Source organism: Aulonocara stuartgranti, assembly GCF_965226115.1.
Source record: "Aulonocara stuartgranti genome assembly, chromosome: 4".
Classification (NCBI taxonomy): Eukaryota; Metazoa; Chordata; class Actinopteri; order Cichliformes; family Cichlidae; genus Aulonocara; species Aulonocara stuartgranti.
In genome coordinates this window covers 9,108,962-9,123,258 of record NC_138942.1, presented here as the reverse complement: position 1 = coordinate 9,123,258, position 14,297 = coordinate 9,108,962, and the positions used below count along the sequence as shown (strand labels likewise).

At 41.3% G+C, this 14,297-nt stretch overlaps 1 protein-coding gene across 3 annotated transcripts; it reads right to left on the bottom strand.

Moving 5' to 3' along the window:
- Window positions 1–23: 23 nt before the first annotated feature.
- On the bottom strand, window positions 24–12,178 carry ezh1 (enhancer of zeste 1 polycomb repressive complex 2 subunit). 3 transcript variants are annotated; one of them, XM_082530338.1, is made up of 20 exons: window positions 11,725–12,178; window positions 10,651–10,826; window positions 10,254–10,379; window positions 9,461–9,583; window positions 8,909–9,026; window positions 8,184–8,414; window positions 7,508–7,610; window positions 7,055–7,218; window positions 6,778–6,869; window positions 6,512–6,665; window positions 5,326–5,510; window positions 3,855–3,946; window positions 3,699–3,727; window positions 3,469–3,594; window positions 2,197–2,375; window positions 2,014–2,109; window positions 1,838–1,919; window positions 1,667–1,747; window positions 1,483–1,567; window positions 24–1,397 (listed from the first exon to the last, which is right to left on the bottom strand). In XM_082530338.1, exons 2-20 carry the CDS (start codon window positions 10,822–10,824, stop codon window positions 1,337–1,339), a joined length of 2,301 nt encoding a protein of 766 aa, XP_082386464.1. In that variant the 5' UTR covers window positions 10,825–10,826; window positions 11,725–12,178; the 3' UTR covers window positions 24–1,336. The 3 variants fall into 3 exon arrangements, with proteins under 3 accessions (XP_082386464.1, XP_082386465.1, XP_082386466.1); XM_082530339.1 differs by having other exon boundaries at window positions 11,958–12,178; XM_082530340.1 differs by lacking the exons at window positions 9,461–9,583; window positions 10,254–10,379; window positions 10,651–10,826; window positions 11,725–12,178 and adding an exon at window positions 9,195–9,407.
- Between the last annotated feature and the right edge of the window lie 2,119 nt (window positions 12,179–14,297).

Sequence of the window (14,297 nt, the reverse complement as noted above, 5' to 3'; positions counted from 1 at the left end):
CAGATAAGGACTAGGGTGGCATCTTTAATGTATAAAGTTAAACTTTTATTTTTATAGGCATACACTGTACACAGCATTAAACTCCATTTTGTTCATCTCTATTGAGAAAGATCTCATTTCAAAGTGGGCTTTTAATGTTTTATAAATGAAGAACAGACCAAACGGCAAGTGTGGACATAAAAAAATAAAGAAAAACAAATGAAAAAGGATCATTTACATTCACATGTGGGGGGCCTTAATATTTGGTCAAACACTAACAAATTTGCTTTTTCAATGGTCATAACCTTCATTGGTTACCTTTAACACAGCTTTGTTACGCAACACAGCCATGTTGTTTCAGCACTTTTCTTCCTGGAATCATTTGGCACTTATTTATTTGCAAAGGAAACATCTACTCTGTGACTTACTTTCCTGGCAAAATGCGAGAGTATCGGGCTGTTGTAAACACAAAGATAAATGCTTGACGTATGCATGCCAGTCTGAGTACCAATAATAGGATAATGTTTAAAATGAAAAGCAGAATGAGATCTCTTCACCATCATCTACAGGTTACATTCAGTCAGTCGGTTTCTCGTCTGGTTGCCTATTTTTGCAGAACAGTGATATAAATGCACAATAACTTATTTTACCATAAAGATGGATGAAGTTGCTAGCTGCAGAGAAAATTCACAGGGGGAGCGCATCGAGTTGCGCAACCTGATCAAGTTTCTCTGTAAAACAGCGACAGCTTAACCTCATACTACAATACTGCATGACTGCACGTTAACAACAGTATCTGTCCAAAGCTAATGTTGCATCTAACATGTTTAATGGATGGTTTGTCACATGCATTTCATTTACCATCATTACATACACTGTAAAAAATTGCATTACATACTGAATTCTCAAAGAAAAGCCAGTCAATAAGTACAGTAACAAAACTGCTGAGAGTTACACACTGTGCTATGGGTTATTTCGGCTTTGTTTGCTTTGACGAGATGGAATAAAAAATTTGAGATGCTCTCAGTACAGTAAGTGATAGGGATTAATAGTATTTCCACTTTAAATATGTTTAAGCTTGGTTGATACAGTTTTACAGGTAGGCGGATGGGTCTGAGCAGATGAGGAGGAGAGCTAATGGCTGTCACTGAAGGAGGTGGTACAGTGTTTGTGGCGCATGAGCACCTGCAAACAGCGGGGAGGGGCTTTCTATTTTTGGAAGTGCAGCAGGGAGGGCAGAGACGGTGACTGCTGATAGAAATTTGTCAGCTAAATGTGATGCTGCAGACGGGGAAAGAAGCATTAGTAGGTGGCTGAGGAGTTAAGGACCAGTTCTGAAGGTAGGCAGCCGATGAAGCTAAGACAAGTCTACCTCCCTCTCTATTCCCACATATTTGAGGGCATCGGCTTGGCTGTATCTGTGGGAGGAAACAGTATGAAGAGTGTGAGTTTGTATACATTATCTCTTGAAGCTGGAGATTACAAAGGGGCCTTCAACTCTACCTGTAATCAAAGAAGAGCTCCTCTCCTTGAAGGATAGCTCGTTTGGCAAATATTCCAATGCGGTGGTCTCCATTTACCATCACCACTGCAAGGGCAGGGAATATAACATCAGACAAAATAACTCTTATAAAGCTGCTGAATTCATATAGTAAAGCAAAGTGACCCCCACCCCCCCTTCACTGACCTTTAGCATAGCAGTTGGGATTAACTGAATGATTTGCAAAGCGGATTTTGTTCCCCTTTCGTGTGGCATCCACAACAAAGTCTAAAGAGAGAAACAGAGTATGTTATGGGTTTTTTAATACACTGCAGTGGTACGCCTGGCTTAGAATTTTACGCTGTGGGGAATACGTGCCGTTGTTCAAGTTGAAAAGGAAGCTAGACATGTATTTGTCGTAAATCCTTCCACGTCGGTCTGCTTCATCCTGAGAGATCAGCTGCTTATGCACACATATAGGAAAAATAACACTGTAAGCACGCAGCATGGATGATGTATTTGAAAATAAAATCGACTAAACTGCACAGACTTGCCTCTCCGCAGTATTCAGAGATGAATTCATTCTTCTGAACAGGCTCTTTGATGAACGTGCCCCACCCAGCAACATCAGAGGGAGCCAAAAGCAGGTGCTAAAAACACCATATGATATTTGAGTTATTTAATACCACTAAATTTCACTCTTTAAAAATTTTAAACAGCCACATCTTCCAGTGTACCTTTTTCAGGCCTCTCTGGATGCTACAGTTCTTGCAGGAGACTACTTTACTGTCCCAGTGGTCTGCGGCACCGCACGTCATGCAAAGATCTGGGTCACATTCTCTTACAGCCAGGTAGCAGGGACATTGTTTAGTGTTGCACTGAGTCTTACACCTGCAGCCTGGGAAGCGGTTTTGGCCTAGACAACATTTAGACACAGAGCTGCTTTGAAAGGGGAATTGCTGACATGTTTTATAAAGAAGTTAGCAGTAAACCAGAAATATACTACATTATGTGAAGAAATATCATTATGATTAAAAAACTCAATAAAAAAAAACAACCCTGAATTTCGAAATACAGTTGCAGAAGAGGAGCTCAGAGGTTGAGTAATGCTGAGAGGTTCATTAATCAGAGACCTCTGCTGGCAGACATGCTGAAATACAATTTTGAGGCGTGTAACATAACACCCTCAGGGCAGATGAATGGAAGGCTCAAGCAAGAATAACGGAAATGTCTTTCCAATAGCCTATGCTTGGAAAAAACCTGTCCATACTAAGGCTGCTCAAGGCAGCCTATCGCTTCCCATTCCCACCACGAGTGGATTTTATACTTCTGTATCATCAAGCGCCGTTTAGCTCGAGCTATTTGACTCATACTGACGCAGGAGACGATGTTATATATCAAGCACAGAGCCTGTCACATCCCTTTGATTTCACTCCAAGTTTTTAATGCACGCACATGTGGAACTAGGGCCTGCTTCCTGTTTGGCCCCGGCTCTTTGCCGCTACGGGAAAAGGCGAGGTAATCAGGAGATGGGAGGAGAAAAGGTGACTAAACCAGCACAGATGAACAAATCAAGCAGAAAAAACTCCTCTTCCGAGACCACAGAAAAAAATGTTTGCTTAATCTTATCCTCTCTCTTTATTATCAACTCTCCAGAGGGCATCATACAGAAAAAGCATTTCTCCACCATGTGGCCATTTAAGAAAACACAGTTCTGGGGCATTGCTGCTGCAGCAAATAGCTCATTGTGAATGCAGCTCTCTGTGAAGCAGACACCCACCTATCCCTGCCAGAGGACAATTTCTCCTCTGACCGCTGCCAGACTACTGCAAAATCGTTTTACATTCTGCTGCCCTGCTCTACTGTGGCCTGGCAAACGGCTTCTCAGTGGAAAATGTGATTATAACAAACAATCTTCTTTGAGCATCGCATGGTCAAGCAGGCTATTGTGTTTTTGGTAGAATTAAGCCACAAATTGTGATGAAATGAATAAAAAAGTTAACACTTACACTCATGCTCACATTGGCAGAACTTCTCACAAAAATTTTGGGTCATTACACATGGGCAGGAGCTGTCACATGGGTGGTCGGGGTGGTCACATGGCTGATAGTTGTACACTTGATTGGATGAGTTATCTGGAACAACAGAGGACAAAGCCCTCAGACTGGAACAGTAAGCTGTGTTGTATGTCAGAAGGCATAATGAAGTAAAAACCATGTCTTTTTTTAGTTATACATACCTTTCTTAAGTTGAATCTTTGCCCACAACCTGTAATATGCATTAAATATATTAGAGAGCTTTATTCCTCTTTGCTAAAAGCTCAAATTTCTTTCACACCTATTCCGGAAGACGAAACAATAAGTCAGAGAAAAGATAATAACAGTTGAGTTCTTGCCTATGCTTCCTTTTCTTCTTTTGAGGGGAGATGCCTCCATCTTCCAAAGGAACACGATGGATCAGAACCTCTTTCACTGCAAACTCATAGACCTTTGGGAAATGACAATGACGTGGACGACATATCATCTTGCAAGTTCAGCGTGCAAGCAAACAACTATGAAGACATTCTGCAATTATTTTGTGCAAAGTAACAAAGGCACCCAAGTTTCAAAACAAGCTGCTTATCTAAAACCCGACTGCAGAGACCAGACATTCACATGCATCTGTGTGAAAACATGCTCAACCACTTCTGGTTGCTAAAACCCAGTTTTGGCCTCTTTCCTGGGATGTACACATACATAATGCAGCTGGTTTCAGCATTTCCCCTCAGAGAAGCAGTGGGTGGGTGGGGCAGTCAGAATATTAGCAGCCCAGTACAGATTTGTTTGGCCATGGAACAAGAGGGGATACAAGGGTTGGATATCAAGGGTGACGCTTTTTAAATAAATGCACAACTATAAAAACTTTTGAAATCTAATTTTTTAAAATAGCAAAATGTTCCCAACAGAGCACTCTCATGCACAGCCCAAGGGAAGCTGGGAATGTCTGAACAACTGCATCATGAGGGAAAATGAGAGACGTCACATCTGGTTGGCATTCCTCTTTATGGTGCCATATGCAATTCTCTCTGTAGTAAGTCCAATTATCCACACCATAAAACCACAAGCACCGGATGCACGTTATTATACTTGGACTGACGCAACAGAAATCAGCAGCGCAAGTATGGTTTGTACTTTATTTCAAAAACAACTATGAATCAGTTTTAGAGAGTTTTAGTTGAGTTCATAGACTACAAAAAACACACTTCATAGTTAGTATAGTTAGTAAACAACAGATGTGAGAGGTAATCAGGCACAACTGAGGCACAACTGAGATTCTCTTTTTCTTTTTTGTTTTGTAGTCTACAAAGAGGTTAAGAACTGTTTTACTTATACTTCCTTGCATTTTCTTATGAAAGCATCTGTACTGTCATTATAAAGCAAGCTACATTTTAATGTCTGTTTACTGGTGCATTGGTTCATATGACTGAAACTGTTTAACAAAGCTATTTGTGAGTTATGATGGGGCTGTGCAAAATGTATAAAATGATGTCAGTTGAGTCAAGCTGCTCTAAAGGCAAGTTTGAAAAGGAAATCAAAGGCATAGAGTTAGCAAGAAATCTCTGTGCACTGCTCCTCACTTCTGCTTGAGGCTTCATGTCTCCAGGCTACATTTGCTGCTACAGGCAAAACATGTTATAAACTCTCAACTACATAGTTTGAAATCTAATTACCGGTACACTGCGGTTAATGTAGCTATCCTATCTGGACACAGAACGAAGATAAAGCTGAAGTAAAGTGCAATTATTAGTGGTGACTAATATTTAGTAGTTTTAACACTAACTTTCAAACCAAAACAAGTGAACACCTGTATGTGCCTGTATGTTTTACCTCCTTGCAGTTCTTTGTACCGATGAGGCGAGCAATAGAGCAGAAGTTGTTGAAGTATGTGCCGTGTAGCACCCGGAAAAGTGACTCCTCTGCTCCACTCCACTGGACGACACAGCACGCCTGCTGCTCCCCGTCATCATCTCCTGGACGCAGCTTGGTGGGAGTCTGGCACCGTGAATTCCCCTCTTTTTTACACACAGACATACACAAACATATTTTGGGGATTTAGCTGGAAAGCATTTTGTCACATTTTTTTTTACTCAACACGTATCTGAACAAGCAAGCACTTTTTAAATTACTTGGTCTTGGCAAAGTTTGTGACAGCTTTTATCCGCAATCATGCAATAAAAGGTGCTCTAACCTTGCACAAACATAAAAGCTGCTGTTTCTAGAAGCCGTCTTTGTATATAAATGGACACAAAAGGGACTGTGAGTTTTGATTGGGGTTTTGGATATCCAACAATGATGCTCGTGCTTCCACAATTCAAGACAGCGCATGTTGCCAGGCAACAGACTGCATGGAGCATTACTGTGGCCACATGCTCCAGCGCTGAGTGTCTTTATTAATCTGCTCAACAATCTGCTTTTTCCACATTATCCCAACACATGTGGGAGACTCTGCTGAGTCACTGCCTGAGTACCAGGAGTTTCCAAAACTAACACAGGCTTCTGGTAAGGAACTGATAGAAATCAGCAACAACCTGAGAATGAATAAGAGAAAGAAAAACAGCCAGGGGTGTGTGCGCTTATTTCCTTCCTCTTGCTCTCTGCATGAAGAAATCAGTAGAAATGTGAAAGAATATAGTGCAGTAAAAGTAGTGAGGTGGAGAGGGAACAATGTGTTTATGTTGAGGCTGAAGCATGCAAAACTAATGGCTAGTTTATTTTTCTTGGCAAGAAAGAGCTGATACTAGGAGGAGATTGAAGAGGGAAGGAAAGGAGAGAGGATGTGGCTTGAAAGCTGTCATCTCTAGCCAAATTTCACTTTCCTTAAGAGGGTTAGACAGGGTGGACAGCCTTCTGGGGGGTGGATCTCAGAAACGAATTAAAATATATACACTATCTATACTGCATGAACTCATAATGAAGAAAGCCTTTTGCTACCAGAAAGAAGAACACATGAACTGATTTTTTTAAATTCATTCATTCATTCAAGAGTAAGTGACATTTTGAGAAGGTGCCCCACCTGAGGAGGAGGTGGTTTCATGGTCACTGTTGGGTTCTTCAGCAGAGCCAGATGGTCCAGGGCAGCTGGAACTGGTTGGACGGGGCTGCCTCCGTCGCCTCCGAGACTTCTGTGACCGCAACATATTCTGATCCACAAACTCTTTAGCCCCTTTCTTCACAAGAGAAAAGACGTAGAACATTTAAAATATGATCAGGAGGAAAACATAGGGAGTTCTAATGTGTAGAGAATGCATGAATGCATCAGTTAAACAACTGTGGGCATACCTGTAACAGAAAGCAGTCTACACCGCATGGCTCAGTCTCCATGCGGATCTCCTTATTCTTCCTCTTGTAAACATTGGGTGTAGCATGAAAAGCTTCATCAACAGAAAGAAAAATTTTTGACCCCTGTTTTTCATTATGTGGTTATTAGTAGCAGCTTCATGGAAAAAAAACAAAAGACTCAGAAATAATAAATATATTACCCTCAAAACTCAGAAGGAACACTATAATCTTAATATATACATTTCAAACTTTGAAAGAATATATAAGAAGCTATTACGGTGGAGGAAACAGTCGTATTTGAAGCAGCGTCTGCAGAAGAGTGTGTGGAAGGAGTGTAACGACTGCTCTCTCTGCACAGACTTTGCAAAAGGTCCGTCTAGGTTGGGGGTGCAGAGAGGGGGTAGCTTCACTGGACTTGGCGGCTCCAAGAGGTCCTTGTACCTGTGGAGGACATATGAAAAGTTTCAGCGGGATGTGTCACTTCTTTGTGGTTCACTATTGACGCTCATTTAACTTAGTGAAACAGTGCTGGACAAAGATGAAGATTTTTTCTTTCTGAGCACAGCTCTTTCAGATGCTGATGTAACTACCCCTTTGAGTTGGAGAGCCTGACAGGGAGCGACTATTATTACTTTCCTCTCTGACAGCTTTCGTCTCCATGGTGAACACTAAGCAACAGACTGCCCGGCATTGTGCGTACAGATCCCCGGATAGACTACACTTTTCTTACTTTTCCTTCAGCTCCTCTGTGGTGCCTTTGTAGGGGAACATTGAGGCGATCGCTGTAAATATCTTATCATTGGGGATCTTCTTGCTGCTGGACATGTCCTTCACTGTGGGAGACATGTGATGTGAATCACCCAGGTTTGTCCAGACATCAGGTTTTGATACACACTCACAAACAAAGGTTATGCAATATGTTCTGTTGCAATGGTAAAGTTCCTTCAATTCTCAAGGTCACTTGGTAAAAAAAAAAAACATGATAAAAGAGAAAAAAATGATGTAATAAGAACACTGTACATCTCTTTTACCATTATCTTTGATTCACGTTCCCATCTTCTACACATGTATTTGTGAATCAGTCTCTAAATGACAGTGTGCCCAGGTGTGCTTCAAATGAACTGTCACTAAGTGTGTATATAGCCTAGTTTTCCATAAAGCTCGGTGCATGAGGTCATTCAGTTCTGTAATTAGAGCTGGGCCATATCAGTGTAAAGGACAAATGGGTTCACTCACACACAGTAGGGACACAGAGGCAGCTTTAAGGCAAACAACGTCAGCTCAAGAGCTGCTGTGGCAGGGCGACCTTGTGGCAGGTGTGCAGTGCAATGACACGAACAGCATGAGCCTGTACTTTTCTTGTTCTCATCATCTGAAAACACAAATGCGCCAAGCTGAAGACTCACCCTCAGTAGTGCTTCTCCTCTTCCTCCTGACAAATGCCAAAGATCCAGCTTTGTTCTCTTCCGAGCCCTCCACTGAGCTCCTCCTCATCACCCTCTCTTCTTCTTTCTTCCCTGCCATGTCCCCAACAGTTCCTGCTGAGGCCTCCTCTTCTTCGTCCTCCTCGTGGTCAGAATACTGGCTCAGGGCGTCCACTAACTCTTTAAATATCTCATCACTGATGAACCCTCCCTCTGGAACACAATCGAGATGTCATACCGACAGTTATCACCAATTAAATGTGTGATTCTTGACTTTTTTATTAAGAAGGCAAAAAGTCTATTTGGTTTTAAAAAGTGCAGGATCATTGAAAATCAAAATTCAGTTGTTCTATGCTATCCCTTTTATCCTATCCACTGAACTGTTTGATTAGTGAAGTACGAAAAGGATGCAAATCTTAAAATCGCCAAATTTCAACTTAACACCTACTGGAGATTTTTGGACCAACATATCAGACAGTACTCCCCACCCCAATCAAAAACAATCAGAGGAAAGAATTGAAGAATTTGAAGAATTACATCCAATTCCACCAGCAGAGTTTCAAAGATTTTCAAAGAAAATCACTGACAATATACACTGAAGCTGTTCTGTCGGTACGAGGTGACCCATTACCTTACTAAGACACTTGATGCTGCATTTCCTTTAATATGTCTCTTGTTTGCAGGGACATATAATATTCAACACAAACCTCTGTCACCATGAACACCGTCATAGTTGTCAATCAGTTCTTCCAGGAAAGCCTCGTCTTGCTCCAGCACTTCATCGCCCATGTAAGGGATGTTGTGGAGGAACGTTTCATCCTCCACCTAGAACATACAAACTTTGGTTAAAACAAGTCTCTAACTGCAGATGCTTCAGAGGGACCAAAACTGTAAAAGCAATAGACAATCACACTTGTTAGCAGAAATTTATTCACGGCCTGACTGAAAAAAATAAATGAAAAGTTCTGTTGTAAGAGTGTTCTGTGAGCATACCCCCGTTTTTTGGATATGTTTTTCAAAATGTAACTTCTGTGGAACAAACTCCTATGTTATAGCTCGATAACATATGTTCCTGAGTTTATTCAGCTGCCCTAAAAGTTCCATGAAAAGAGAATTTAATAAGAAAAGAGCAGAACATTATCAGTTTCCATTTAACTCATAACTAGAATCAGATGAATTAGTAACACATTATATTCAGGGTGCTCTAAGGGTGATATGACACTGTAACTGTATCAATGACAATTGTGTTTTATTTATACCATAAAGTTGTGCTGCAGAGGGGACCAGGAGTACATAAAGGGGATTCCAGCTACTGTTGACAGTGGTCTCATGGCAATGGCTTGAGTTTTGAATCCTGGGAAGCCAAACTCCACTGTACACACCTGTAAGATAACCAGAGGTGGCTTGAGAATCACCAGATCCCAGAACAATATGCTGCAGCACTCGGCCGTTTTATAACTACACACTTGCTGCTTAACTCTGAGCAGGGGGAATAAAACCAGTTAACACAATACAGCCGACCGTGACAGCATGCGGGAGGAGAAAGATGTGGTTACACCATCAGGCTGTATGTATTATAAGCTCCCACAAGGCCGCAGACTGTTAGACTGTCATGCGATCCACTTCTACCACACGTCTCTTTCCCATCCAGTTGGGAATCGGTATAGAAGATTGGGAGGCATGAGGAGATCTCAACATGATGTTCAAGAAGGGATTTCCTCACAACACATTCACATTATAAAAATATATTGAACTTCTAGCTTAGCCAGAGCATCTTGGACAGGAATAAGAAGATGTACCGCAAGGTTCAGATAATAGTACAAATCATGTGTCCAGCCATTGTCTTAATAGTCTCCATCGCTCTCTTTTTTGCATATTTTGGGGGGCTTTTAGCCTTTATTGTGATAGGACAGTGGAGAAAAGACAAGAAAGGTGACAGAAGGGAATGAGCGGTTTCAAACCCTGGACACTGCATTACAGCATAAGGGATGCCTGCTCTACTAAAGCTAGATCAGCGCCCCATAATTTCTCTCTGACAGACCACCCACCCACCTTTTTCGTGGCCAGACCCCCATTAGCGGTTGACAGAGGGATGGACTGAATCCGGAGCTTGGACCATTCTGTGTTTAGGATATTTGTCTGTTGCTCAATCTTTTGCCTGTTAGACATGAAAAGGGTCTAGAAAAAAAAAAAGAGAAAAAAGGACCAAGACATACACACTATTAACATAACATACGCATTGAGAACTGCATACAAAAGACACACCAGTGTCACACATGCAAATTAAGCTTTGCTCTTTATTTGTTAGAGACCATTGCACAAAACCCTGATTGCACAAGAGAAAAGATGTCTTGTGCCAAATTTAGCTACGACCTTATCTTCATTCACAGACCCTGAAAAAAACCCCTGAACATCTGAATTGAACTTGTGTGACGTCAATGTGACTCACTTTGACCTCTTCTGCTTTTTTAAGGCGTTTGACCTGGCGAAGGCGCATATACTCAGACTTGACCCTCCGTCTCCACTCCAGCATGCTGCGAGAAGGGATAAAGGAGGAAGACTGAGGTCTTGGAAGTGATGGGGCAACACCGGTGCCAGGGGCTGCTGCAGCACTTTCCTCCATGACTGTTTAAAAATAAAAGGAAAGCATATGACAAACAGGCCCAACTTCAAAACATTCCACTTTCATATTCAGATAAGTTACGTTTGTAAACTTAGGCTTGTTTTCATGTTTTCTGCCACAGTAACTACTTTCACTAATTACATTAAATCTATTATAGGCAGTAGTTTTGATGTAATATGGCTGCAGTCCATTTCAGTTACCTTATTATAGTACTAATGGGCTTACTATCGCCCTCTGTTTCTCACAACCCCCATTTCCCCATTCACCCTCGCCGATGGTCTCTCTGAAAGAGTGCCCCCATCTGTTAGCAAAACAAAACAGACGTCTAATGCAAAAAAAAAAAAAAAAAAAAGCCTCCTCGAGTGCTTTACGGGCCTTTTTCTGGTAGACTGCTTCTGCTCTTTTTGCAAAACTTGGGGGAAATTGACTGAATTATGCGCATACAGCGCGACAGTGTGCGCATCTATGAATACAGCACATGAATTTAATAGCACGGGGCATCCACATTGCACAGGAGTGGGCGTGCCACTTCAGAAAAGCAGAATAGAAAAGTGCGTAGTACAGTTTTTCTGTGTTTCATAATCGCCACGCTGAACATCAACTTCCCCGTCTGAACTCAAACGGAATTAAAAATAAATACGAAGGTAAAACTGAGCTCGGGGAAACTGCTGCACTTGATTTTTGGGGGCTACGAGACGTGCACACGTTTCAGACACATGAAGCTATGAAGTCCGCGACGTCCTGTAAGTGCAGCCCCGTGCCAAGAGAGCTACACAGTACCCATTTAAATGTAGAACACTCTAAAGACGTGCGACCGAACAGCACAATGACGGCACGTTACACTAGCGCTCGGGTGTGCACGTCAAGATCTCCACATCCAGTGTCGCAGTTATTAAATACCTTTAAATCCACGTCTCGTGTCCTATTTGTTGCGACAACAGCCCGCAACGCGACCAAGTCCCTTTCTGTTTTCTCTCTCTCTCTCTCGTTTTTTTTTTTTTAGTAGAGAGATCCGGAGCAATTCAAAGCTGTGTTTGCTATGGCTCTGACGCAGTTATCATCTCCACGCAGCGAGGGGATCTCCGAGAAATCTCTATCCATGGGCATGGTGCTGGAGGTTGTTGTTGTTGTACCTTACAAATAACTGCGCACTTGGCTTGGTTGATCCACTCGAGCAGGAGGGTGACGTCTATATTATGATCACAGCCTTTCCAAGCAGAGGAGGATTTATTACTATTCTGCGTCCTGGGAATAAAAAGTAGCGTGCAGCAGCCGCAGCACAGCCATTTACACGCATACACAGGAACTGATGCAACTGTCCGGAGTGCTAGATCGCCATCTAAATGCGTGAAGGCAGATCACTCTGTGGGTTTTGATAGTAGAGCAAGTGCAATCACATAATCTTAAATATAGCTCCACTCTATAGGAGCAAAAGAATAAAATGGCCTAAATACACATTATGAATACACGTAGTTTTATAGGAGTATCGGGTATTTAATTATATATATATATATAAAATTAAAAAAAAATAAACGCAAAATAAACTTCTCACAGAACCTGAAAACGGATGCATTAATTCAGCCTGCCCACAGAGCTGAAGTAACTGTCTAGCCTACGAATTAAAAATAATAAATACTTGGACACTGGAACACAGTTTCCGGACATTCCAATGTACTGGGGTCAAATGGAAACCAATTCAGCTGCTGTTCAGCTCTTCTCCTCCAGGGAGAGCCCGACACACAAAGATAGAGGGTTGGATGAAGGGATTCACGCCACTGATGCTGTCACTTAACCCACGTAAAACCCACTATACAGCAAGCTGCTGCAAGCAAGCTGAAAACACAATCGAATGATGTTTTCGATGGACTTTGATTTGACGAGCAGCGATATGAGAAAGCATAATGACTTGAATTTACAGAGAAGTATATTAACCTCTGTATGAAGCAGATTGGTTTAAATCTTTGCATATGTGTAAGTAGCCAAACGTCACACCCCTTTCGAAGGGAAATGTTTAATTTAACACATCACACATAAACCGGACGTAGGGTTCACGTGGTAACAGTTGATCTCATGCGATTTTCTGGCTTGATTTGATTTAATGTACACAAGCTAACTCCTAACACTATAAGTAATTACGATAAATTACCAATAGTCACATTACTATGGAGGCAGTGATTCTGATTTGTGTATAAAATTAAAATCAGAGATAATCAGTTAATCTGCTACAATCACTTTAAATAGATCCAAATATTTACGTTCAATCAAATATAAAACAATTAGTGTGTGTACTTAATGCCAAATAAGAAGCGGAAAGTGCAGGCAATCGAGTAGTGGTTTGCTATAAATAAAAGTCCTTGAAAGTACTGCTTTGATAAATATGGTCGATGTTGTGTGTGCTCTCCACGGGAGGAATTTTAACACATCCCCTCAGGATATAACACAAAGAAAAAAGTAAAATACAAAGTATACAAATATATTTAAAAATATTTACCCTCAGGGTATTTTATTTATAGCTCCCATTTATTTCATTTTATAGTTTATTACTTGTAAGATATTACAAAAAAATCCCCAAAAGCAGACACAGTAATTATTCACCTGCAAGACACAAGATGGTGCTGTTTAGCTGTTTTTTTATTGGAAGGACGCCACATGAACTCATATGTACACATCAAAGTAGGATTAAGAGAAATGAAACTTTATATCGCCTTAACAGACCCGTTGTGTTTCTGTCTGATTGCTGTTGTCGTTGATCCCCTCTGTTCCCTGGCTGTGCTGTTTGTGGCACGCATGCCTGCTTATGATTTATGCATTCAGTGAGCATAAAGTATCTCAGATACAGTTTGTTTGCCATATCCACAGTGGTATTTGAAGTAGCCACTGCCATGTTGATACTAAACTGTCAAACAAGCAAACACACAGAGGAAGATGAGCTTAGGACACTGTTATCAGCAGGAAGTTTTTAATTCTGTAAACTGCGCGTGTTGATCTTGGCATCTCTATTTGGGATACATTTCTTCAGATATGCTGCAGGCTTTATGATCTGTGACAAAGCCTTGGAGATGAAAAGATTTACAAAGTAGCTAATAAAACAGAGACTTCGAAAGCCATTTGAAATAGCGAGTGACTGTAGAAGCATTCATTTTTGTAGAACACGTGTCAAAGTAAATGTTTACTTACTTACATTTCAAATATGCTTCGTGCTCCACTTCGTTCACACTCCAAGTTCAATATTTAAGCTTCTATATGCTGGATTTTTAAAGTTCAGTCCATTACATGTAAAACAGTGGCCTCTTTTAACTGAAATGAAATGTGGAAGCAATTTTGGCCTCTGCTACTTGGATTTCTTCCAAGCCTAGCAGCTGAAAAAGAGTACTCATCCCTCAGTGACGCGCATCAATTTCATACTGGATATTCCAGCCACCTCTCTTTACCACAGAGGTTTATTGAGATAGATAGATATTCTTTACCCACGG